The sequence below is a fragment of the Kryptolebias marmoratus genome, linkage group LG7 (genome assembly GCF_001649575.2).
Source record: "Kryptolebias marmoratus isolate JLee-2015 linkage group LG7, ASM164957v2, whole genome shotgun sequence".
Lineage (NCBI taxonomy): Eukaryota > Metazoa > Chordata > Actinopteri > Cyprinodontiformes > Rivulidae > Kryptolebias > Kryptolebias marmoratus.
The window spans coordinates 13,396,937-13,422,039 of NC_051436.1; the positions used below are offsets into that span (position 1 = coordinate 13,396,937).

General features: G+C 45.3%; 1 protein-coding gene across 2 annotated transcripts; it reads right to left on the bottom strand.

The window, feature by feature from the left end:
* slc7a8a (solute carrier family 7 member 8a) lies at positions 1-21,680 on the bottom strand. Of its 2 annotated transcripts, XM_017433143.3 has the most exons (11): positions 21,548-21,680; positions 13,748-13,952; positions 10,359-10,510; positions 5,539-5,664; positions 3,959-4,112; positions 2,556-2,679; positions 2,333-2,436; positions 2,019-2,115; positions 1,427-1,576; positions 796-973; positions 1-211 (listed from the first exon to the last, which is right to left on the bottom strand). In XM_017433143.3, the coding sequence occupies exons 1-11, from the start codon at positions 21,678-21,680 to the stop codon at positions 66-68; spliced, it is 1,569 nt and encodes a 522-aa protein (XP_017288632.1). In that variant the 3' UTR covers positions 1-65. The 2 variants fall into 2 exon arrangements, with proteins under 2 accessions (XP_017288632.1, XP_017288633.1); XM_017433144.3 differs by lacking the exons at positions 3,959-4,112; positions 10,359-10,510; positions 13,748-13,952; positions 21,548-21,680 and having other exon boundaries at positions 5,539-5,654.
* Positions 21,681-25,103: the final 3,423 nt, after the last annotated feature.

Consider the following 25,103-nt stretch of genomic DNA (forward strand, 5'->3'; position numbering starts at 1 on the left):
GGGGTGGGGGTGGCTGGGGGTTGTGTGGGGTAGGGATCGGTTAACAGAACGGCGAAAGGCGAGTTTCAGCAGTCTTCGGATTTGTGGCCGTCCTCCTGCGCCAGAGGAGACGTCACCTCCTTCATTTCCTCTCCTTCGTCCCCGCGGGCGCCGCTCTCCTCCGCCGGGTAGACCACCACGCACATCTTCTGGCCCAAGTACGTCATTTTATCTGTAGGAGGAGAGAGAGACAGAGAAGGAGACGGAAGAAGTTAGCGTAGATCTGACTGTAGGCAGAGAAAAAAATAAGATTAATGCAGATGAAAGCTGGGAACGCGAGATGGGTTTGTTCCGCCAGCAGAGGGCGGTGTTGTGTCTGTAACCCACAGCTGGAGGGGGAAAAAAAAGGACAACATTTGTTTTTGTTGTTTGTGGCCAGATTTAAAAGAAAAAGAAAGTGATTTTCAACAAGAGCTAATTGTCTCCAGGCTTCATAACAATGAAGCCTGCTGCGATGATGAGAAAGTTGTTAGTTTTTACACAACGTTCCCAAAAATACCAGTATACATTCAAAACGTGCTTAAAGGGAAACTTCAGAAATGGGATTCCAGCAAAAAATAAATAAAAATACCACGATATTCCAGCAAGAAGTGCCCCAGGCTGCAGGTGGAAGTCCTACAGCTCTGTTTTTTCAAACTGAGGTAATGTACAACAGGTAAGATACTGATTGTTCACAAGTTTTCCACAGAACCCCACTTCAGAACCCCCCCCCATGCCACAGAGAAAGTTCGCCCCGCTGTACGCTCGTTCGCTTACCGACGAAGGAGTCGAAGCACTGCGGCTTGTTCTCCCAGTACACTCCCAGGAAATAGACGGGGACGCCGGTGAGCATGATGGCGAGGCCGATGCCGCACACCACGGGCTCCGAGTACAGGGAGAAGATGAGCAGGAAGGCCCAGAAGAGGAGGTAAATGACAGGCCAGATCAGGCTGATCTGGAGGGCGGAAAATAAAAAAAACATACTAAGTCAAGTCAAACTGATTTATATTGCACTTTTCAGCGACAAGGCGATTCAAAGTGCTTTACACCGTTTTACACAAAAATACAGAAAAAACATAACAATATAAAGTTAAAACTAAACGTATCTAAACATCAATCTAAATAAGACACAAAAGTACAACTGAGGAAAACCAAACTAAGAGTTAGGATTTAAAAACCTCGGCTGATCAGACATGAAAAAAGCTAAGATAACCTAAACTAAAGGCACAAGAAGGCTAACTAAGAGTTAAATACATTTTAATAAAAGGCCAACATAATATGTTTAAAAGAAAAAAAAAGACGGAGGAAGGGAAGAAAAAAAACACAGAGATAAGATATTAAAAGATACTAATAGAGACAGTGCCTGGTATTTATGTTATTCTCAAACCAAAGGAGTCCCTGAAGCCACCTTGATTGGCTGCTGCATGTTGGGCTGTTTGATCCGTATGACGATCTGCCCGGCGACTGTGACTCCGTAGAAGAGGTAGTTGATGAAGCCCACGTAGTTGATCAGGGTGTACATGTCACTGGTGCACAGCATGAGCAGAGTCGACAGGCACTGAGGAGCAAGGAGAGAGAGTCTGTAGTTTTCTGCAGCGTTGACCTGCTCAAACCTTTGACTTTACTGTTTGCAAAATGTTTAAAAAAAAATCATTTTGACTGAACAGTTTGTGCTTGAAGTATACGTTGGGGACCAGTCTCAGCTACTACCACACCCAATTTTAGCTCAACATCTGTAAACCTGACTGATCCATAGCAATGTCTGTGTTCACTAATGTTAATTAGATGCGGCAGCCATCTTGACTTGGGTGGACTGTCAAAGCTAATCAGTTGTAGTTGTAATAAGTACTTTCTGGCGTTTTGTTAAAATCTGTCCACTAGTTCACGAGATATTTTGCTAACAGACAGTCAGATGCCCACAACTGCACAACTGGCCACCTTTCATGGCGGCGGGCAATGATTAAATTCCAACACGAGAAACGAAAGAGAGCAGGACTCACGGTGAAGAGCAGAGCGGGGATGGGGGTGCAGCGTTTCACGTGAATCATGGCCAGCAGGCTCGGGAGGTGGCCCTCTCTGGCTCCGGCAAAGAACAGCCTGTCAGGAAAACAACAACAACACAAAATTAAGAACTCAGCACGCTGCTGCATCCGGTACCTGACGCTGTGAGCCACAAACGGCTGATTGGCTCAGCTTTCCTTGGCGCGTGCTTCTGCTTAAAAGCTGCGCGTATTTCTCAGACTCAGAAGTGTTTCTGTGTGGCGAGCGCCCTGGAGAGGAAGCCGCTGCCGTGGAGCGGCGAGGCCCAGCTTACCGCGACGACGTGAAGAGGGAACCGTTGACACCACCGAAGGTGGAGAGCGCCACGGAGATGGGCATGATCCACGACATGACGCCCATCAGCTTCTCCCCGAACGTCTGGAGCAGAAGGACAAGAAGATCAGAGAACACAACTTCATCACCGAGCACCACTAGAGGGCGGCGTTTGCCTAAAACCACTCACGGCCCCGGGGTTTAAGTCAGGTCACAGGACTCACCACGGCAACGGCGTTGGAGGCGAGCAGCTCCTGGGGGCTCATGGCCGTGACGTAGGCTATGTTGGCGAAGACGTAGACGAAGGTCACCAGGGGGATGGAGATGAAGATGGCGCGCGGAAGGTTCCTGGTGGGGAATACAAGACGCTCATTCACTCGATAGAAAAGGAGAAACGCTTAAGAATGGAAAAAAAAGGCAGAACTGACAAAAGAAAATTGTTAACCTAAAGAAGAGGTGGTGTTAATGAGTGAAGGTAACCTTAATAAAATGCTGAAAACAAAGCGATTAAACTGGGAAGCCCTGTTGGAATGTGACCACTAATCACCACAAAATAACAACAAACAGATTTTAGATCAACTCTTTCCCCCGTGGCATTCAGCACCTAATGAAGGCAGTTTTCTTAATCACTCAAATTAGAGACAATGTATTGCCAAAAGTATTCACTCGCCCCCCTTCACACTCATATGAACCTGAGTGACCTCCCATCTTTAATCCACAGGGTTTAATATGATGCTGGTCCATTCTTTGCAGCTACAACAGCTTCAGCTCTTCTGGGAAGATTTTCCACAGGTTTAGGAGTGTTTATGGGAGTTTTTGACCATTCTTCCAGAAGCTCACCTGTGAGGTCAGACACTGATGTTGGACAGAAGGCCTGGTTCTCAGTCTCTGCTCTGATTCATCCCAAAGGTGTTCTGTCAGGTTGAGGTCAGGACTCTGTAATGCCCCCGCCCTCTCCACCAAACTTTACATTTGGCACAATACAGTCAGACCCAGACTCATCCATCAGATTACCAGACAGAGAAGCGTGATTCGTCCCTCCAGAGGACACGTCTCCACTGCTCTAGAGTCCAGTGTCGGCGTGCTTTAAATCACTGCATCCTAATCTTTGCTCTTGGTGATGGAAGGCTTGGATGCAGCTGCTCAGCCATGGAAACCCATTGCATGAAGCTCTCTAAGCTGGTTCTGAGCTGATCTGAAGGCCACATGAAATTTGGAGGTCTGCAGCTGTTGACTCTGCAGAACATTGGACCTCTGTGCTCCTCAGCATCCTCTGAGCCCGCTCTGTGGTTTTATGTGGCCGAGTTTTGTCATTTCAAATTGCTTCCACTTGGTTCTAAAACCACTAACAACTGACTGTGGAATATTTAGTGGTGAGGAAATTTATTGACTGGACTCATGGCACAGGTGGCATCCTATCACAGTATCACCCTGGAGCTCACTTAGTTCCTGAGAGCGACCCATTCTTTTACAAATGGTTGTAGAAGCAGTCTGCATGCCTAGGTGCACACCTGTGACCATGAGAGTGACTGGAACACCTGAATTCAACGATTTCGATGGCTGAGTGAATACTTTTGGCAACACAGCACACGCATTGGTGAATGACAGCCAGAGGAACATGTCTCACACGTAGGGATCCACCAGCTCCTCTGTGACGTAGTTGAGGAAATTCCAGCCTCCGTAGGCGAAGGAGCCTTGCAGGAACGCCAGCGCTATCAAGCCCACATCGTAGTCCTGGAAGGGCTCGAAGGCGTTGGATGGCTCCAACCAGTAGTAGTTTCCTGAAAGGCGGGGGGATTCAGAACAAGAGAGAGCGTCTTTAGATCGGAGCAGAAGTTACATAATTATTATTATTTGCAGACACACTGGCCCTTCTCTCAGTGTGACTGTCTCCAGGTAACTGGGTCTGCCGCGGACGGTGTACCCGAGCTTACGTAAAGCCTGTCTCGCTGGCGGCGTAAACACGGACTGTTTCGGATTAAAGTTTGGGCTCGCTGCGAGAAAAAGCCCAGCTGAAAACCATTATCTAACGGGATCGGCGTGTTTAAATGAAGTTACGCAACAATTCTTACTGTGTCCTCGTAAAAACGTTACATACATTGGGAAATAACTCAACACTCTTGTTGTGTTAAGACACCTACAAACGTTTACGGAGGATCGTGTTTTGTTGCCAAAACGTGTTCCTAAAAAATAATATCTGTCTCTTTGTCTCCTCACCTTTTCATTAAGTTAATTATTATATTCTATTCTTATTGCCAGCAGATGTTCTCAGTTGTCCCTTTTTCCAGCTCCACGCTCACCTGCCTCCTGTTAGTAATCAGCACACCTGTTGCCATTTATTCACCACCCCTCCCTCTTTCGCACACACTCTCTGGTCCACTCTGCATCCCCAGAACCAGAACCAGAACCAAACATGGAGAAGCAGCATTCAGCTTCTATGCACCACAAATCTGGAGCAAACTTCTAGAAAACAGCTGAAACACTGAGTTCCTTTAAATCAAGGTTAGAAACCCACCTGTTTAGAGTTACTTTTGAACCCTAATAAATGGATGTGAACTGGTATCATTTGGTGACTGTATGTTGTTGTTTTTATGACTTTTTAATTTTGCGTTTTTATGATGTAAAGGACTTTGAACTGCCTCGTGCTGAAATGTGCTACACAAATAATCTTGATTGATTGATTGATTGGTATTCAGCCTCTGGAGTCCTTGGTTTTAGGCCTTTTGAAGTTTGCCCCCCTGACAGTTCGGCCCCTGGGTGCCTGCTTTCACGTCCCTGGCTATGACCAGCACGCACCGTCCATAATGCACTAAAGCCTCCCGTCAAATCACCCAATGGACCGTTCATTATCTGCAAACCCTTCGAGCACTGAAATGTCCGTTTTGTTGTTTCAGGGGGCCTATCTCCGTGGGCCCCCCTAAAAGGAAAAAGGAAAAAAAAAACCCCTGTCCCTCAGCCATGTTTGCATTGTAAACCCCCCCAGCAGTCGTGCTGACATTAGCGGCGTGAGTTCGAACCCTAAAGGGTCCCAGCAACTCGCTGACCCCCCTGCGGCGGCAGCGCCGGGTCACTGAGGACGTCCCCGCTGACCGCAAATGTATGCGTGTTTGGGAGTTTTCACGTCTTCAAACACCTCCTCACCCTCGCAGAAACCGTCGGCTGAGCTGTGCCGCGGGCATACGCTCCGACGGCAGCGGGAAAGCTTACCTTTGCAGATCTGCACGATGCCCATGATGATGATGAGGCCGAGGGCGAAGAGCTTGCCGGCGGTGAAGATGTCCTGGACTCTGGTGGCCCACCTCACACTGGAGCAGTTCACCCATGTCAGCAGCACTAAACAGAAACACAGAAGACACCTTTTTTCCCATCATTTCACCCACATTTAGTTAGATTTATGTAGTCGGTGTTGCACATAGGTAGCAGAATACACTTACAGTACATTTCGGATGCATAATCTGCTACAGGTTTTTAAAATATCAGCTTAAAATGTTGACCTTAGAAAGCTTTCGGCTGCTAATGTTCAGCTGCAGTAAGTGAATCTAGAAGGACTGTGTGGATAAGCTGGAACACAATGTCTTTTTAAGACGCAGGAGAGTGTAACATTTGTTGTTCGTTAACAATAAAGTTAAAAATAGAAGCCGCTTGACAAGACTTTTACCGGATCACGAATCACTGGTTTCACTGAATTGTAGGAGAAGATTACTCCTCAAGACCACAGACGTTGTTGTAACGGACACTGACGCTGTCAGAGGCTCTAAATTTAAATGTAGCCTTAGTCCCACAGCTTAAATATATATCCTCGACGGTTAGGGGATGTTCGGATGCACAGCAGGTTCTTTAACGGTCTGTATAGAGATCCTTTGGTACATGGGTGTTACATGCTGTTTGATCATTCGGGTGTCAAATGTTTGTGGATTGACAGGTAATTGTTGGCTGGTGTATTCTGCGTTGACTTACAGAACTCATCCGTCGTCAAATTCAACAGGCAACAGGCAGGGATTAAAAAATAAATAAAAATAACCCTGAAAATATCGGAACGTTTTCCAGCTCGCTTCCGTTACATATTTCCATATTTCCATATTTCTAAAACCTCCAAGAGAAAAGTTCGGATCTTTTAAACAGTATCTTACCTGTTGGAGATCGCTCTGAACAACCTCAGTTTGTCTATTTGTTTTTTACCTTATAAAGTACTATTCTGAAAGCTGTGCTTGCTTCTTCGTGTGTGCTGCCCAAAACTTTAGATTCACTCTTTACTGAAGGGCACAGCGAGGCGACGGGGTGTCGTTAAACAAGAGGTTTGTCCGACTCTGCTGGAGTTCATTTCTCACGTTAGGCACCTCCGAGCTGCCGCTACGTGGAACAAAGACAGCGGACGTGCACGGGTCTGTGCTCGTTCGAGAGCGTGCAAAACGCACGATGTGAGGTTGGGGCGCGTTCGCAGCTGCGTGCGGAGCAGTCTGCAGGTTGGTGGGTGGAAAAGGGGGCACCGAGGAGAAAGGCTTAAATAAAGTGCCTTTTTTTTCATTTTTTTGGCCTTAAATAAAATTCCACCTATGGTCAACAAATGAGAGACTGTGCCGACAGATTAGCCCAGGGATAAGCAACCCTGGTCCTGCAGAGCCACTATCCTGCATGTTTTCCTTGTTTCTCTGCTCCAACACACCTGATTCAGTGGTTAAATCACCTCTTCATGTTCGGCAGAAGCCTGTTAATGACACACTGATTCAAATCAGGTGTGTTGGAGCAGAGAAACAAGTAAAACATGCAGGATGGTGGCCCTTGAGAACCAGGGTTGCCTACCCCTGGATTAGCCTCTGAGTTGATTTCTCCTCGCTGTGCAGGCAGGCAGAGTGAGGCAGACTCTCGAGCAGCCATCGGCGCAGGCCATTACACGTTAAACCTTTATAATCCATCTGCCGGCAAACAGAGTTGCTGACGTTTTGTCACGACGCTGGAGATTACGCGACCGCACACGTCCCTCCCGCTTGCTCTCACTGTTTGGCAGACTGAGTAAACCCTTGAGGGCACAGACTCCTAATCACAGGTCTGTTTGTCGGTTCAAGTTAAAAAACAAAACGGCGCACACGTTAGCATGTACTGTATGAGGAGATCTTTGCTCAGTTAACTCTGAACTTGCAGGAAAGAACTCCGGCGTGCCGACTTCCTAAGGAACATTGGAACCGCAGGGACAATCTCTTCGTAGGTGTTCTGAAATGAAACGCAAAAACCACAAATCTGGGAACTCATGACGTCCCCCTGAGTCTTTGTTTTTGGTTTGGATTGGAGAGTAAACATGCGAGGATGTGCCTTATAGGTAACTCAGTCATTTTGCAAGTTGCTAAAATGTAATGCAAAGAGACAAATTAGGATAAATCCCACCTATATTTACATAAAAAAACAACCATAGATAAACGTTCACGTGCTGCAGCCTAAAAACAAACACAGCCGACAGCTAGCCTCTCCCTCATCGATCTTCTGAAGAACAACAGCAGACGAACTCAGATACATCATCATCCAAAGCTTTTTTTTTTCTTTCTTTTTCTAAAAGCCACCTGGCAACATCTGTCCAATCAGCTTTAAGAGAGGAGCTGTAAACACGCCGGTCGGGCTGTAAAATGACTGCAGGCAGTTTGTTTCAAAACGCACTTCTTTGCAGGTGAAGAGGTTCACGAAAATAGGATGACGAAGTCAAGTAAATGTAGATCGATGTGCAAAGTGTTCAGACAGCGCTAACTCCCACTGGGCTGCCAGCCTCGTCAAACTGACTGTTTTTTTTGTTTGTTTGTGTTGTTTCCTATCAGCAGGCTGAACTCTGCACTAAAAGTTGGACTACATATAAATGTACATATAGTTGTGCGCAAAGTGTAAACTCCTGGATGTTCTGCAAATGCAGTCATATGATCAGACTAAAAGCACATACTAACCGCTGTTTTCTAGTTTTGTAGGTGCCTCTTCTTTTGCGTTTCTGCGTCGCATCACGAGTATTTTCTCTTAAGATGACGCACTGTCCCTCGTTGTGCAGGTAACCAGAGCGAACAGCTAGTCAGTGCGAGCATATGGTGCTAATGATTACTCAGCACTAGTCAAACCAAACAGCTAGTCTGAGCTAATGGTTAGTCAGTACTGTAAGCAATTTATGTTCTGTGTAAGTGTTATAAGACCCTCGGTTACAGTACTAATGGCTAGTAAGACCAAACAGCTGGTCAGAGCTAACAGCTAGCCTGGTCACTGGGTACAAAAATAAACAAATCCTAATGTTGTTTTTTATTTTTTATTTTTAACTTGAGTAGAGTTGAACATGATACCCAGATCTGAGTTCCCAGATAAACGCAACACTCTTTTTTTTATTTTTGCTAAATGCTAACGGTGAAGGTAAATGTGGTTTGCATGCAGTTTTGGATATGGCCTAGAATAACCTGCTGCTTTTTAATTTTTTTTTTGTGCTTTAGCAATAAACTGATAGCAGAGCAGCACGGCTTTCAGTCCGCCGAGTTTCATGGTGTCAGAGTATGTTGCTGTACAAGCTTTTAAAAAGAGCTATTTCCAGTTTTTTAAGCCAATCAGGACAGCCAACTATCCATCAGTGAAAAACATTCTTGGTGTTCTCCAAGAATTCTTGGTGCTCTAAGAGAAAGGCTGTTAGGAGAACTGTTGCAGGGGCATAAAAAAAACCTACCTGTTAGTGCAGAGTTTGAGCTGATAAACTGAGAGACATCAGGAATCTGAACAGTGCCAATGCGAGTGTGACAGCTCTGGTTTTTCCAGTTGCAAAAGCGCTTGTTTTTCTGTCAACCGTACTCATTAAACTCTCAGAGAAATATCTGCGATCCAGACTCCTATTTACCTGCAGTAAAAAAGAACTAATATCTGCACTTGTTATTCCTCTTTAAATCTGATTAGAGCTGCAGGAGCCGGGCCAAGGGTCCAGCTTAAACCAGTGTTTATGGAACACTGTTGGAAACTTTACCAAGGGCAGTTCAGGTCGGGTATTAAAGTTTTATAAAGAGCGTATAAACATACAATACACTCGTCTGCCCGTCTCTTTGTGTATGAAGGCTGCCTGCAGTATTCACCTCCTGTGTGAAGTGCTGAGAGGCTGCTACGCTGTATCCCTTGACATTTCATTATGTCTGTTTAGGTGAATTTCAGTTATTTGCTTCATATTTAAAAAACAAAAAAGAATAAACTTTAGCCACACACACATATTTGGGCTTTATTTTTTTCTAAATTCCTTGTTTTCTTTCCCCAACAAACAAAGGTTAAGCTGTTCTGTACACATGCCGGTTTACAAAAAATCCCTGTCAAAGTGCAGCCCTTGGTTTGAGCTTTTTCATTAGATTTTTAAATATCTTGCACAACCTGACGTTAAATGGATCATTAAGACCTTATTTATTGGGGTTCTGGTTAATTGTTACGAACAGTCAGCCTCTTACCTGCAGCAGACAGCAGTCAGAACAATCTTACTTTAGAGAATCAGGGAAAAATGCTCATGTGGGAGATGGGCTAAGAGCTTGTCAGAACTAATAACTTATCAGAGTGCAAAGTTAGTCAGAGCTAACAGCTACTCACAGCTATTTATAGCTATTGAACCAAACTCGTTGTTGTTCATTTTACACCTCCTTATTTGCATTACAAATAGCTACAGCTAACTTGCAAATGTTTGTTTTGCCATGTTTTAATCTGGTCCTGAGTGTAAACAACCATCTGTTGTAAACCTGATGCAGAGGAAAACAAAGGATTCACTTGAACTGCTACTGGCCCACCTGACTATCCCATAGCTTGACTCCTCAAAGAGTAGTTTTCAACTTCTTCAAACTGAAACTTTTCTGACTGCCGATTGCCCCGCTTCAAAAGAGCCAAACTGTCCCTTTACCATAGTAAGAATGGGAACAGTAACCCATTCAGCGTGTGCAACAACAGTTCCAGATAACTTGCAGCGAAGTGTCCCTCTGCTGTTTTAGTTTGGAACAAAGACAAAGGTCCTTGTGAGCGCAGGTGCGTTTACGTGCGGCTAACGAGCTACTCACAGAGACAGACGGCGGCGAGCAGCCTGAGGCCGTTTTCTGGCGGGAAGCAGGTGGGAAACAGAGGCTGGAGGACGTAGTTGGAGAACGTCAGGGCGATCACAGCTTGGTTTGTTGGGTAGATGACCAACACAGCGATCCACAGTCGCAGAAACCTGAGGCAAAAAAAAAAAACATGTTTACATCACATTTAAATCGGTCACTTCTGCAACTGAAGGTTTTACGTTGACCTATGTTATTTTCCATATGCTTGACCTCTAATCAGATTACCGCTCGATTTAATTTGGACTCAGCACTTTGGAGCTTCCTTTTAACTGAACTAACTAATTAAACGGATTCAGAGAATTTGAAACGCATGCTGACATTATCGATCATTTTGCTCATTTGTCAAAATCTAAAATCTAAAACGAGCCGAATGTTTTATACAAACACAATTAAAAACTTGTTATCACTGAAATAAATACTAGCTCCTTGCAGCACAACGAGGAAATCCTGCGCCGTAAGTCTGTAACTTCTCTGTTTCTGACCTATTTTGATGTTAACCCACAGTCAGCTACGACCTCCTTTCATTTCCCCATCTGTTTTTTTTTTCCTATATCCAGTCAGGTGCAACAGATCCAACTTTAACCCTCTCTACCCCTCCAGTAAAGATAATTAAATTCAGCATTCACATCAGAAACCATTTGATTAAATTTAGCGTCGTCTCCTAAATTGAAACAACGCAATTCAGGAAGGACGAACAACGTTCACTCTGCCCCTGAAAAACTGATATGTAATAGAGGCTGAGAGCTGGATGTTGACGTCGGCCCCGAGGGAGCACACGAGACAGGAACCAAAAGAAGAACGTGCAGATCAATGCAGCACGAAGAAAGCGAGCGCTGAGGTCACCGGGTGACTCAGAAACTGATTCATATTGCGGTGCTGAGATGAGCGGAACGCCGAGGAAGAGCCTTAGTTTACTGTGGGACAAACTGGGCGTTTCTATATTTGTGCCGTGGAGCAGCGGTTAGAGCAGTTGTCTCTCTGCTGAGGGAGTCAGAGGTTTGATTCCGAGCAGCTAGTCGAATGTGGAAGTGACTCTGCGCAGGAACCCTGACTGCCTCCGATCTAAAGCTCTGATTAGCCTCCATAGGATGATTTATTCAGGTTAGCTTTGTAGAGATGTAGCAGAGTTGGTGCGTGGATGTGTATGTGGATGGGTAAATGAGAACACGGGCTGTGTTGTAAATCACTTTCAGCAGCCTGGTTGGCTGGGAAGGTGCTACATAATCCAGTCCATTTATAGACAGCTTTTTGAGTGGACTCAGTTTGGATCAGGGTTTAGGCCTGACAGCTGCTCCAAACATGACTAAGACCAAAGTGGATTTCTGCCGTGGCTCCAGATTTTCACCGTTGCCAGTATGAATGTTATCGGTGTCGTGTGTCAAACCTTTACACGGCCCTCCGTTCTGCATAACGCAGTTAATTACACGGGGAATGTAGGACAGCAGCAGCCAGCTCTAGCACTTACCGTAAGCAGGAACGTTATAACATTTCTGCCGTTCTGACCGGCGACGTAAGGCACCTGACTGAACCACTGTCATGTTTTGAAACGTTTTACGGCTAATCCGAGCGAGCCCACTTCCAAAGGGGGGATTGTTGCCGTCTTAAAACAGAAACATTACATTTAGCTGACGCTGCCACTCGCTGCACTAGCAAATAGCCTTTAAAGTTCCACGGAAATAACCCACAGGTCAAAAATAGCGTTCGTACAAACCACTATAAAAACTTTACGATTCGAAGGGTTTCCTTTGGACTTTGGCTCTGCTTGGATTAGCCAGCAAAAATTAAACTGCGTTCCTAAAAATGGAGGTCATTTAATAAAGAAAAAAAAAAGCTATCTACAACAGGTAAGATACTACATGTTTAGTTTTCTCCCCTTGTGCGAATCTAGCCCAAACCTGCTGTCCTCGCCCAGTGAACGGTCACCGTTACACAATCTTCATCGAGTCTGAAATAACAGCGGCTCTTTGTGTTGGAACCACCGTCTCACCGTTTGTTTCACATTCGGGACCTTTCAGTGACTGGCTTACAAAAAAAAAACAACACGCAAACACAACTTCACCCCCGCGCCGCCGCACTTGTACGCTCTTGTGGGGACAAAAGCCGCAGGACAACAAAAGCAAACAGTCCCTCGAACCGGATTTATTTATGCACTTCAAACAGAGCCACGCGGTCCCCGGAGGTTAAAAATCATTGATGTGTATTGATAGTCGCACTACAAAGAGACCAGAAAAAAAACAACAGTCTGTTATGTCTGGTTGAATTCCTCTCCAGAAATACCCTGATAATATGCATCCTTGTGATAGTTTAAAAAAAAAAAACAATGCTCCGCTCTGTGTTTACAGTCTGAACAAAGGCTCACGGTGTGTGAAATCTCGGCTCGTACACAATGCTGTCTTGCGATGTTGTTTGTTTTTGTTATTTTGCGTGGTTCCCAAGCTTTCATTTGAAGCAGCTTAGCGCTAAGTATAGATGAATGAATGGAGACAGGCTCGGGCCTAATAATGCATATAGGCTACTCTTTTTTTTTTTTTAAATCACTTGGTTTTACAGCACTGTGCTGTAATCTTGTGATATGGTCTTGGTCATTCTTTCTTCAGGCCATCTTAAGATCCTTTAAAGTTTGCTTCTTTTTTTCTGGCTGCTTTCTTGCTCTTTTTCTGTGCAATCCCTGATCATTTTAAGAAGAAAGTTTTCTTTGTTTCTTTGTTAAGCCACTTAACTTTCACCTAAGACTCACAAAAGTTTCCTAAATTCAAGTGATAAAACGGCTATCTTTAAAAACAAAACTTCAGCTAGTTTAATAACAGTTTGTAAACTGACTTTACACCTAATGTTACACTGCAATCTTTCTTGACAGATTCATTAAATAGGTTATATATATATATATATATATATATATATATATATGAGAGAATATAGTTTTAAGATTCCACTAAGGGTACAACTAAGGGTGTTTTAGGCTTGTGGTTAAAAATAAATACATATCTTCTCAATATTCATGTAATTTGCAAAGAAAAGCATATTTTTCACTAAGAACAATGCCCTAGTTGGCATTTAAAAAAAAACAACTTTTCTATGACCTTTGTTTCAACTTCTTTATAAAGCTTATAGATTTGTTTTGGTAGTGTTTTGGCACAATACTGCTATCATGTGCACAATAATTATAAATTCAGTCGATCCTAAAATCTTGTTTTGCAACAAGTTTGGCGGTGGAGCCAGGCCAACAGATATCTTCCTCTCTTGTTTTCTGTCTATATAGATTATGTATAATACCGTCAGCTGTTACACGTGCCGTAAATGTGCCTGAACATGAAACGCCGCTGGGTGGGCAGAACGGGCGCACTCACCCAGCCAGTCCTCCAAAGATGTCCTTCACGTAGGAGTAGTCTCCTCCCGACTTGGGGATGGTGACGCCCAGCTCGGCGTAACACAGCGCTCCGATGGCGGTGATGACCCCCGTGATGATCCAGACGATCAAAGCCACGCCCACAGAGCTGGCGTTTTCCAAGACCCCCTTTGGACTGACGAAGATGCCCGAGCCGATGATGTTACCTGGTGGATATTGGGGAGAGAAGGGCAAAGACATGGGCGTCAGGCATGTCCACAAAGTAAAAAAAAATGGGCCAACATACAATTCAGAGAACAAACCCGTAAAATCTTATCGTCAACCCCCACCCCTGAACATAATCCCTCATTAATCGACAGAACGACGAGCTGTTAAATAAATAAAGTACAAAAAAAACAGCCGCCACTCCGGTAGTTGTCAGTTTAGCGTCAAAACCAATAATATTTTGGCACAGAGGAGCAGAAAGCCTGGCTGTCAGACCTTAGACTCAGTGGATCATGGTTTGTAGGGCTTTGTGTTCGATTTTGTTTTTTTTTGCTCATTAGTTTTCAGCCCAGTATCACCTGGACAATGTTAGTAATCACCACACCTACTCTTTGAGTTTACGGTTATCCCTCCCTATGTACTGCAGATTTCAGTTCACTCTCTCGTGCGTCAGCTTGTGTCTTGACTTATTCACAGTTTCAGTTCCTGTATTCTTTTTTTTTTTTCCAGCCATGGCGTTTAGAGTTTAGTCTGGGTTTAGTTATCTCAGTGTTGTTGTTGTGTTGAGACTTTCTGTGTGACTTATCTAGAGATGCTCAGCAATATGTCATTGATGAATGTTCTAAAAGCTTTCTTTGTGTTGTAAAGGTAGCTACCACTGTTCATTAAGTGCTTGTCCTGATAGACAAAAAAAGGAGAAATAAAACCTCAGCTGGGGACTATAAATTAGCCGTCTCAGGAAGGAGGGAGTGAACAAAACGAGCTGTAATATGCTGACTTAGCCGCGAAGAGATGGAGCGGGGCAGAAAGCAGGGTGAGCGGGTGGAAAGAGGGAGGCGGGCGTGGGCGGGTGGAGGGACTAATGTCCTGACAGACTCGATGAGCATCAGAGCGGGGTTTACACGGGAGCAACAAGGTGAAGAGACGGCTGATTAGACCAGATGAAAGAACATATTCCTTTGATGCAGCTGAGAATCAGAGTTCAGGAACATCCTGTCACGTTCAGGGTTACTGGGATTAGCTGGAAGCCATAAGAAGGCGTCGGGTACAAAGGCTGCGGCTTTCAATCGCAACGAGCCGGAGGAAAGTCCAAAAGTCCAAGAGTCATGAACGATGCAGTCACGCCGCGCCACAGACCCACAAACGTTTGGTTTGTGTGGATTCTGTAGAGCTGCTGTTACTGCCAACGGCGTGCACTCTCAACACACATTTAGCTGCTGCAGCCGATCAGTGAGAAAGCTGGAAAACGGACGCGTTTGCCGCAATTTCATACAGGAATAAAAAAACAGTATGGCTGTGTGTGTCTCGTGAGTGAACAGGAAGTGACAGCTGCAGCAACCCGCCCTCCCGTTGCTGCTGCTGCTAAACTCAACAGTAGCTTCACAGTAGTAGCAGCAGCAGCAAAAAACAACTAAAAACATCCTCCTTGTAAGTGGAGACTCTAACACAAACACTGTTAACCGTAGCGCTCTTATAGAGGAGGACAGAAGTTACAATAATGTTTAAAAACCCGGCAGAAACCAAATTTCCACTGGTTGCTTCTGTTCACAAGCTAGCGTTAGCTTAGCACGCACAGGTAGCTGCTGCACAGGAAGTTGTGCTGCGCGCCATTTTCTTCAGAAATCATAGCTCGGCTGTGGGAATGACGGAAAGTTAGAAGTCAGAAAACCAAAAAGATTTGCTGTTCTGCTAGCTAGCTTTAGCTAGCCTGCTTACAGGCTAGCAAAATTAGCATCACAAGCTGAAAACAAAGTATTTTCTCTTCGTTTTATGCTTTGGAGCTCTGTAGCAACATGTTCCCTAACAGATGGAGCACAGCAATATGTCTGTGGCTGATTTAATTACACAAAAGTGAATATTTCCAGGCGCAACTGCTTTTTAATGCGCTAGGCGGCCATATTGGATGTTACATTTGGCACTGGTTTGGAATCTCTGACTTTTTGAACAGAATTCCGACTTCGCGGCTCGTTAAAGTTCACTTTTCCGACTTCGAACTGAGAAACTCTGACCTCTGAGCACGAACAAAATGCACTGTTAGAAAAGCAAATGTCTAAAACTAAAAAATAAGCCACAGCTGACTCTCTTGTTGATGCATTTATCGACTTTTGCGACTCGGCGACTCGTTAGGCAGACAGTTGTTGTAGAATATGTTATGTCGTTTCAGTGTTGGTGGTTGTGAGAAGGTGGCTTTAATAATGACAAACGCTCCCCAGGCGATGAGGGATCTTCTGCCAGTATGGCAGTTGGTGAATAGTTACGAGCAGTTTCATTCTGTTGTTGACATGTAATGATAGTGTTACAGTATGTTAGTGTTTGGATGGTGGAGGATCAGTTCTGACTTGCGTTCTTCCATTGAACTTGAAGAAATCCAAACTTAAATGAAAGCAACGTTTATTTTCACGCCCTAATGGACAACGCCGTGTCTTGAAGAACTACAGATTCAATAAAAAAATCATACCATTTCTCAGCTGAAAACTTTTGGACTTGGTGTGAATTATGTGCGAGGGGTGAGGACAGCTGCAGGTGAGGGGGTGTGAAAGGCGACAACCAAACCCTCCTGACCTTAAACCCTCTGACAGCTTTACAGCGATGCACGACCTTTGACATCTGATGAAGAAGGGGGGAAAAAACAGTGATGAAAGTGCTGACTGAGAACGACCGTTTCTCCCTGAAAGCTGGACGTCTGCCTCCTCTGAGTGAGATCCTGGGAAGGGGTCGCGGAATCAGCACGTCGAGCCCTCGCGTCACGTGCGCCGCTCTGCATGTGTGTCTGCGAGGCCGCTGACTCTCGGGGAACAGTGACGTTTCCTGTTTTTCTTTTCAAGTTTGTTCCAGGGAGCTCCTTCGACTGCTCTCCGTGAAATCAGGCTGTTTCTGGACCTGAGGCCACCTGAGAGTCGCGTTCGTCTCCAGAAGCGGGGAATTAAAAACAAACATCGACTCTCCCCTTTGCATAAATCTCAGCAGGCTTGTTTTCACACAGGATATATTTTGATATCCTCTTTTTTTTAAAAATGACTGGACTGCTGTTTCGTAAAGGAAGGGCACACTTCTGCTCCTCTACTTTTTTCTTCATTTCGTATGAATGCGACAAGTCAGTCCCTGCACCTTTTTTCTTACGGTTTCACGCTTGTTTTCCAACCACATTTAAAAGCCTTTAATTTACTGTAATTAACAAAATAATCAGGATTAAGACTTAAATAAATTAGAGGATGTGGGAAAAATAAAACATTACCTAACAGATAATTGAAAAATGACTTGAATTGTACATGATATTTGCAAATGGCAGATTTTTTGGCTGGTTTGCAGATTCAGTTTTAATGCATAGAGTGCGTAAAATGAAGCTTTTATGTGCAGGTGTGTTTTGTGAAGCTAAAAAACCCCCTCATATATTGTTTATTGTCAGTAGGGATTACGAGCCTACTGTAGTAAAAAGACTCAGCGACATCATTTCATTGTCAGGATCTCTCTGCAACTCGGCCAATCACCTCTCCCTTTAGCAGTAAATACTATCGAGCATCAGTGTTTGTGCGGCGTTAACAACCTAATCCTTGTAAACCTCCGTAAAGCCCGGACGGATTAGTTCCTGCAGGGTTTTCTTTTCCCCTTTCACTTTTGAGTCCGACTTCAGACAGGAGCCGCAGGTCGGTCTGTACGAGCACAAGTGTTTCATCACCGCACAGGAGAAAGTTAGGGCTCAGACATAAAACTTATGTTTGGAGACGTCATGGGAGGTAAGGAGGAAGCCAAGAGACAAGAAAGTGTACGTCAGTACTGAAACGGCTAAGAGGCTCTGCAGCATAAATCAGCCTAAAGATAAAATACAAGGTGTTAAAGGACAATTTAGTCCAAGAAGCAGCTCCATCTAGGAACGCACAAGTTTATCTCAGGTAGAACTAAGTCAGGCCAGCATTATCAGGGCGGGGGCCTTCTAAAAGAGCCCAAAAGGTCACTTCCGATTCAAAACCAGGGCTTTTAGCCATGAACAAGCGACAGAAGTGTGCGCTGTACAACGGGCGGTGGAAGCCCAGCTCCGACCTCAAGGACTCTGGTCGGCTGTAAAAAAAAAAAAATTCCTCTGAGATGAAAAGGCTGACGCAACACTGCCGACTCGTTTCTTAGTAATCGGCAGATGAACAGAGAGCGATAAATGAGATGGTCCCGTTATCTAAATGGCTGAGCGGGAGGAGGAGGGGGGACACAATCAAGGGTGGGGCAGTAGTGAAAAGCAGGGATGTCTTGTGTGTGTGATTGAAGCAGCCATGATGCTCGTAAACTCTCAGAGGCATGATTGATGGCGTGGAACACAATCACAGTACGTAATCCCAACAAACTGAGTGTAAATTGAACTCAGAGGTGATTTGTTCTTTGTCTTTAAGCTTAAAGCAAGAAAGCCGATCTTTGGATCGATTGTGTGGAAGGAATATCTTACCTGTTGTAGATGGGTCTTTGAACGACCACATGCTGATCCGACTGACGGGCTAATGGCTCGCTTAAGCACACTCACCCAGAGTTTCCCGGCAGTTAGGGTTAGCGCACGTCGCTTTAGGAAGCCTTTCCCAGGGCGGGCCTAGGTCAAAGCTAAGAGTAGCACTAGGCTAGCTAAAAGTAACAAAAAGACAGCTAGAAGCTAAAAGTATCAAAAGACTAGCCTCAACCTAAAAGTAGCATAAGAAGAAGAAGCATTAAGTAAGTAGATTTCAAACCGAGATGTGTAACAGTCACATACTGCTAAAGAGTTCAGCACAACCAGTCAGGTTTGTTAATCAGGCCAGATATCAGCAAATAAATCAGTCCAACAGAACTGAATCCGTTCTTTCTCTTCCTCTCCAACCAGTAACATCAAGACTGGAGATGATCATCAAGGAACTGTTCCCGACACAAAGACACCCATCAGCGTCGGTGGAACAAGGTGCAAAACAACACGAGAACCAGGCCGAGGCTTAATGTCAGCCAGGCGTTAATGTTAAACGACTCAGACTGATATCGATGTTCTCTGTAGGAACATTCCTTCTGGGAAAAACAAGGATTGAGGGGGGGAAAAAACAACTAAACCGGGGGTGGGGGAAAAAAAACCTACACTACACTTCCAATGCAAAAACAACACCCTCAAATTCTATGGTTACGTGGTCATCTTTGTTAAACGGCTTCCCCTGAAGCATTCTGGGAACAGGACCCCGTAAGGCTGACGGGGTTGGGGACCGTAATGAGCAACGTGTAATCAGAGGGAAAACAAAAATCACCACAACGGCTTCACTGTGCAGACGGAGGCAGATGGGAGCAATTCACCGACAGCCTCTCTGTCTCTGCCTCTCTTTGACTTTTAGCAAAGCCCTCAGGGGAAACAGCGGTAACGCAGCATTGCCTCCACTCCCCGTTGCCTTGGAAACGTGCGAGAGAGTCACCTCATCTCCTGGTGGTCAAACCAAGGACCTCGCCGAGCAGCTGTTGTGTTACCGAGGCGACAAGGACAACGACAGAGGGGGTTGGGGTTTTTGTTTTTTTTAGCAGGGAATAGGCGCTGGACCGAGCGCTCTGACGACAGGGAATTTGGACGTTCTCGCAAAACGCAAACACCTCGTTGGAGGAATGCATGTCGCCCGCCGCCGGAGTTTGAAACTAAGGCTCATCTTATGACTAGAGGGGACGGAGTCGAAGCGATTTATTGAGCCTCGTTGTTGACGTCATGAGCAATCCCGTCAGCACTCAGAGGGTGCGTTGCTAACGACGCAGAGCTACGACCACGCCTCGGCAACATCCCTACAAACGGCTGAGGCTGCTTAGGCGCGGCGGCCATCTTGAACTAGCTTGAGCCATAAACGTCCAGTGGTTACTTCATAAAAAGTTGCTAACAATCGTGGTTTACGTCGAGAGCTCCAGGCAAAGGTCTTGTGCAACGTCTAGCATGTGTCAGCTACTACCACACCAAAGTTTAGCTCGATGTCGGCGAGTCGGACTGCGTTGAAGCCATTTTCCTGCTTGCTAAGGTGGCACGGCTGTGGCGGCCATCTTGAATGTGGCTGACTCCAAACGTTTTGTGGCTGTACATCCGGGGATTACTTTGTGAAGGTTTCGCTGAAATCTACCCCAGAGCTCATGAGATATTTTGCTAAAACAACAAACAAACAAACGCACACACACAGGCAAATACATTATCGCCCTCAGCAGACACACGTCCATCTGTCCTCTCTGCCTCCTGAAGCCTTATTCTCAGTACGTGATGTGTGCTCGGGCCTGACAGAGACAAACTGGACGTTCCATGAAAAGAGTAATCAGTGAAGTGCTGAATTCAGCAGAGCACTGTTCTCATGTCCACGGCAGATAAGAGGGAACGTGTTTCGTCGCAGGGCCACCTCACAAAGCCGATCATGTGAGCCGCCCAGCCGAGCAGATAAAATCCTCTGAGGAGAGGAGTGAGGGTGACGACACAGAGAGGTGATGAAAGGTTCCCTGATAAAAGGAAAAAAAGAACAGCTACAGCAGAGAGCGGGACGTTCTTTTACAGAGCCAGGACTTCTTAGAAGGAAATCAGTGTGTGTCTGTAGGTGTGTGTGTGTGTGACCTCTTATGGGATACACCGTCACATGTACCACAGCTTAGTTAAGTCTTTACTTTGGACTTGACGAGTTTTAAAGCAAACAAAGACTGATTTTGTGTGTGGACGCACGTCAGGAGCAGATTACCTTTTGGACTCATTCAAGATGGCTGCTCCGGCCAGGTGACCTTAGCGAACACAAGACTGGCTCCAACTCAGCCATGAGTACAGCTACTGAGCTGAGATTCTGGTGTGGTAGTAGCTGGGAGTCCTCCCCGACTTGTACTCTGAGCACTAAGTGATCAGGAAGGACTCAACTCTGTCTGTCTGTTAGCAAAATATCTCATGAACCACTGGTTGGATTTTAATGAAACTTTCAGGAAATAATCACAGAGTGCAAGTCTATGACTGAATACATTTCGGAGTCAACCTCATTCAAGATGGCTGCCACAGCCAAGTGGCATTAGGACGCACAAAAACAGCTGCAACTCAGCTAATTTAACAGGCAATGAGCTAACATATGGTGTGGTAGTAGCTGAGCTTCACCTGCAGCACATACTACGAGCGCGGCACATGTTTTGGCTTAAAACTTTGAGAGTCAACCCTGTCTGTCTTGTCTGTTAGCAAAATATGGCACGAACCACTGGACTGATTTTAATGAAACTCTCAGAGAGTCATGGCTGGATGCAAGTCTACACCTGATTACATTTTGCGAGTCAATCCGGCTTAAGATGGCCGCCACAGCCGATCGATCGTAGGAAACACAAACATAGCTATAACACAGCCAACGGTACGGGTATCGAGCTAAGATTTGGGGTGGTAGTAGCTGGGAGTCATCCCCGACACGTGCTCTGAGCGCTGAGAGACGTCACCAGATCTAACGTTTGTAAAGTTCGACCAAAAGTTCGCAGCTCTGTCCCTGGTTTTGTCCTTCAAAACCACAGCGGGCGATATGCATTTCTTCGAGGAATGCTGTGCCCTTCAGCTAACTCTGTTAATCCCAGGTGATCATGTCAGCCTTCTGCTGAAAGCCACTAAAGGCGCCGAAGCGCGTCAACTTACCGACTATGATGCCGCAGGCGCTCACGAGCCCGATCTCCTTCTTGAGCGCAACTCCGCCGGACTTCTGCTTCTCGCCGGCAGCATCCTTGGCAGAGCCCGCCGTGCTGCTCCGTTGTCGTGCTCCGTCCGTCATCTCGTCTTTTCTTTCTTTTCTTTACGGTTTTGAAGTGTTTTTTTTTTTCTTTTCTTTCCTGCCTCACAGCACCTGGCGCTGGCCGTGCGCTCCCGTCGCCTTGTGCGTAATCGTCCTGTGCGCCTCGGCAGGACAATGTCCAAACGTGCTGCTGTGCTTATCTGATGAGGAAGGCTGCCTCCTGTTGCGCTGTCAGCAACTTTTCAGAACGGCTTATATGGGACAAATAATAAATAATAATAAAAAAGAAAGAAAAAGCCCAAAGAGAGGCAGCAAACAAAGGCGCAACGATATGTTTTTTAGGAAACTTGGCGCACTTATGGCTCTGATGTTTTCTTCCTCTTGTTGCGACAAAACAAAAAGCGCACCATCCAACTGAGCAGTCCTTAAGAGACCTTAAAGATCATTTATTCGTGCTTTGGGTGCAACAAGAAAGCAGCTTTTGAAAACAGCAAAAAAACAAAAACAAAAAGTTCTCACAGTTTTCTGGCTGCAGATAAAAGCATCCTCTCTGCCGGCAGCAGCAGTCAGAGCAGACAGAGCCTCCAGTTCAACATCCTACCTCTGCAGGCACATCTTAGCCGCGGGAGCGCGTGTTTATGTACATATGTCCTTATTAAGACCAGAGCGCCGCCTCCCTGCCTCCCTCAGTTTGTCGTCCCCCCTCTCCGGATCCTCCCATCATCTTGGTTTCCTCCCCCTCAGCCATCAGCCGGTCCTCTGAAGTGCTCCAGCTGCACAGAACACAGAAACCCCACAAACATGCACTGTAAAAACGGATTCTGACAGCCGGTGACGACAACTTATTGCCCTGTCAATAAGTTCGGGCAGCCTGTTTTAGAAGCTGCTGTGACTAAATGAGACTCTGGAAATTAATTTGATCATCTGTATGCACCCCCCCCCCCCAGATCCGGAGAAGAGGAGAGGGTAAAAGAAAATGGATGGATGTTCAAACCGACCCACTATGCATCAATAAATAATGAGAGAAATTGCTTTTTTTTTCTGTAAAAATGTAGAGTGCTGAGTGACTGTGAGGACATTTGCTGAATAAGCTGAAACTGAATTGTTAAAAACAAAAAAGAAACAAACAAAAAAAGCTAAATTCTGGCTCAGAAATCAAAAGCAGCAAAAAGTCAGCTAAAGTAGCAAAAAGCTAAGGTTTCCTATAAGTAACAGAGCCGTAACTAGAAGCAGCAAAAGGATAATGAACCACTAAATGTAGCAAAAGGCTAGCTAAAAGCTTAAGTAGCAAAAGCCTAGCTAAAAGCAGTAAAAGCCAGACTAGCTAGAAGCTAAAAGTAACAAAAAGCCAGCTAAAAGTAGCAAAAGCGTAGCTAAAAGTTTGAAAAAGCAGTCTGGCTAGAAGCTAAAAGTAACAAAAGGCTGACATAAAGTTAAAACTTAAAGTAGCAGAAGAAGACAAAAGAGAACAATGTTTTTGAAGAAGTTGAGGAGATCTTAATGTATCTCTGTGAGGAATTTTGTTTTATTTGTAAATAAAGTTAAATCTTTTGAAAAGTATGAAAGTTACAAAACCCAAACGCCACAGCAGCCATCTCCTCGAAAAGCTGAACGACACTGAGTTGACAACGAGTTAAAATGACACAAAGGATGAAAACAAACGCATGAAAAAAAAACAAAAAACGAAACACAACGAGGGCCCTTTTCTGTTGAACCGTCAGGAGCTTCATTTTCAGCACTATATGCTCCAGTTAAAGCAACGCCTCAGAGTTTTAGAGTGTGCTCCTTCAGCTTCCTGGTTGCAGTCACTCTCCACATGTTCCAGGTTTTGCCTCAAGCGAGCAGACCTGCAACTCATCTCCACTTATTATTCAGAGGCGGAGATGGGGGACGGGGACGGGTACGAGGGGGATGGTGGACAGCAGGAGACAGTCTAAATTTGGCCCTTTCAGACAGACGGACGTCTCGGCTCACTTTACGCCCTGCTGTGCTGCCAGGACTAGTTTTTATCTCGTCCGCTCACGTTGCAGGTCATGGCGCCCGTGTCCTCAGGTCCGACTCGATGCGGCCTCGCGAGGAGGGCTTATTAGTTAAAAAACTAAATAAATAAATAAAAAAGAAGTGGTCGTGATCAAATATTATCTGACTTTAGGGCCATAAAGCAAGAGACTCAAGTTAATATAAAGGAACAGAAGATAATCTCCTCTGAGTAGATTGGTCAACCTGTTGTTTGTCTCTTTAAAGGGGACCTATTCTGCTTCCTGGAACAAGTCAGGATAGGTCTGTGGGCTGTACAAACATCTTCATTACATTTAATACACAAAATCATTCTCAGATATTGAGATTTCACCTGATCAGTTCTGCCTGTTTTGAGCGGTCTTGGAGCTACGTCTCTTTTATGCAAATAAGCTGCTGTTGGCCACGCCCCCTAACTCAGTGTCCCGCCTTGAAACATAAAAACTCTCTGAAGGATTAAACACTGCAGATCTGACCCACATTTATATCGTTATTAATTCAAACTATGAGGGTTCTGACTCTGGGACAGGGGCAATTAGTGGTTCTGAACCAACATTTGTCGAGTCGGACAGCAACAATCAGCGGTCTGAAACCCGACTGGTAGCGGGTCGGGACACTGGCAGTCGACAACAGAACACTTTCCTTTTCCAACAGACATCATTCAGCAGTAAAACCAGCAGAACAAACATGACGGTCTTCTTGTAATGAAGTGGATGGAGCTCCACTTGGGTTGCTAGGTGAGGGGCTGGGCTCAGCTTTGGGTTGCTAGGTAACAGGGATTGTGATGCAACAATCCCAAGGTTTTTGAAACAGACACCAGAAAACATGTATTTATTGTCACAAATCGGCTGAGTGTTTGTTTTTTTTGCGCTTGGACTGTTTCTAGAAGCAGTAGATCCCCAAATGGAAGTACAAACACATGCATAATAGGTCCCCTTTAAAGGTGATATCAGTGCACCATCTTGAATTTGCCCTTAATTCTTGGTATTTTCCTGGGATTTCTCCTTCTTCTTGAAGAAATCAGGGTGCAGGTGGACTGCGGAGTCCTCGGAGGTGAAAGGGACTCGTTGTTTGGGTCGAGGACACTCCAGCAGCAGCAGCCCTTTTACTCTAAAAGGCTTCTGCTGTGATCGGATAAAAAAACAAAGAACAATCCACCTGAGGAATCTGAGCACTTCCTGTCCAGCTGCAGCACACAAAGGCAGAAAGAAAAGAAAAAAAAAGAGGGCAGGTGTTATAAAACCTCAGCGACTGAAGAGCCTGCAGATCTGCTTCAGCCACTCAGCGGACTGTTTCCTGCCCGTCTCTCTGCTTACTGCAGGTTTTCTTTATCTTTGAGGGAAAAAAAAGACATTTCTGATGTGTCCAAATGCACCAAAGCTGTTTAATGAAGCCACTGAAACATCTCTGTCTTCGGCAGCACCTTTTTGGGGGGGGGGGGGGGGG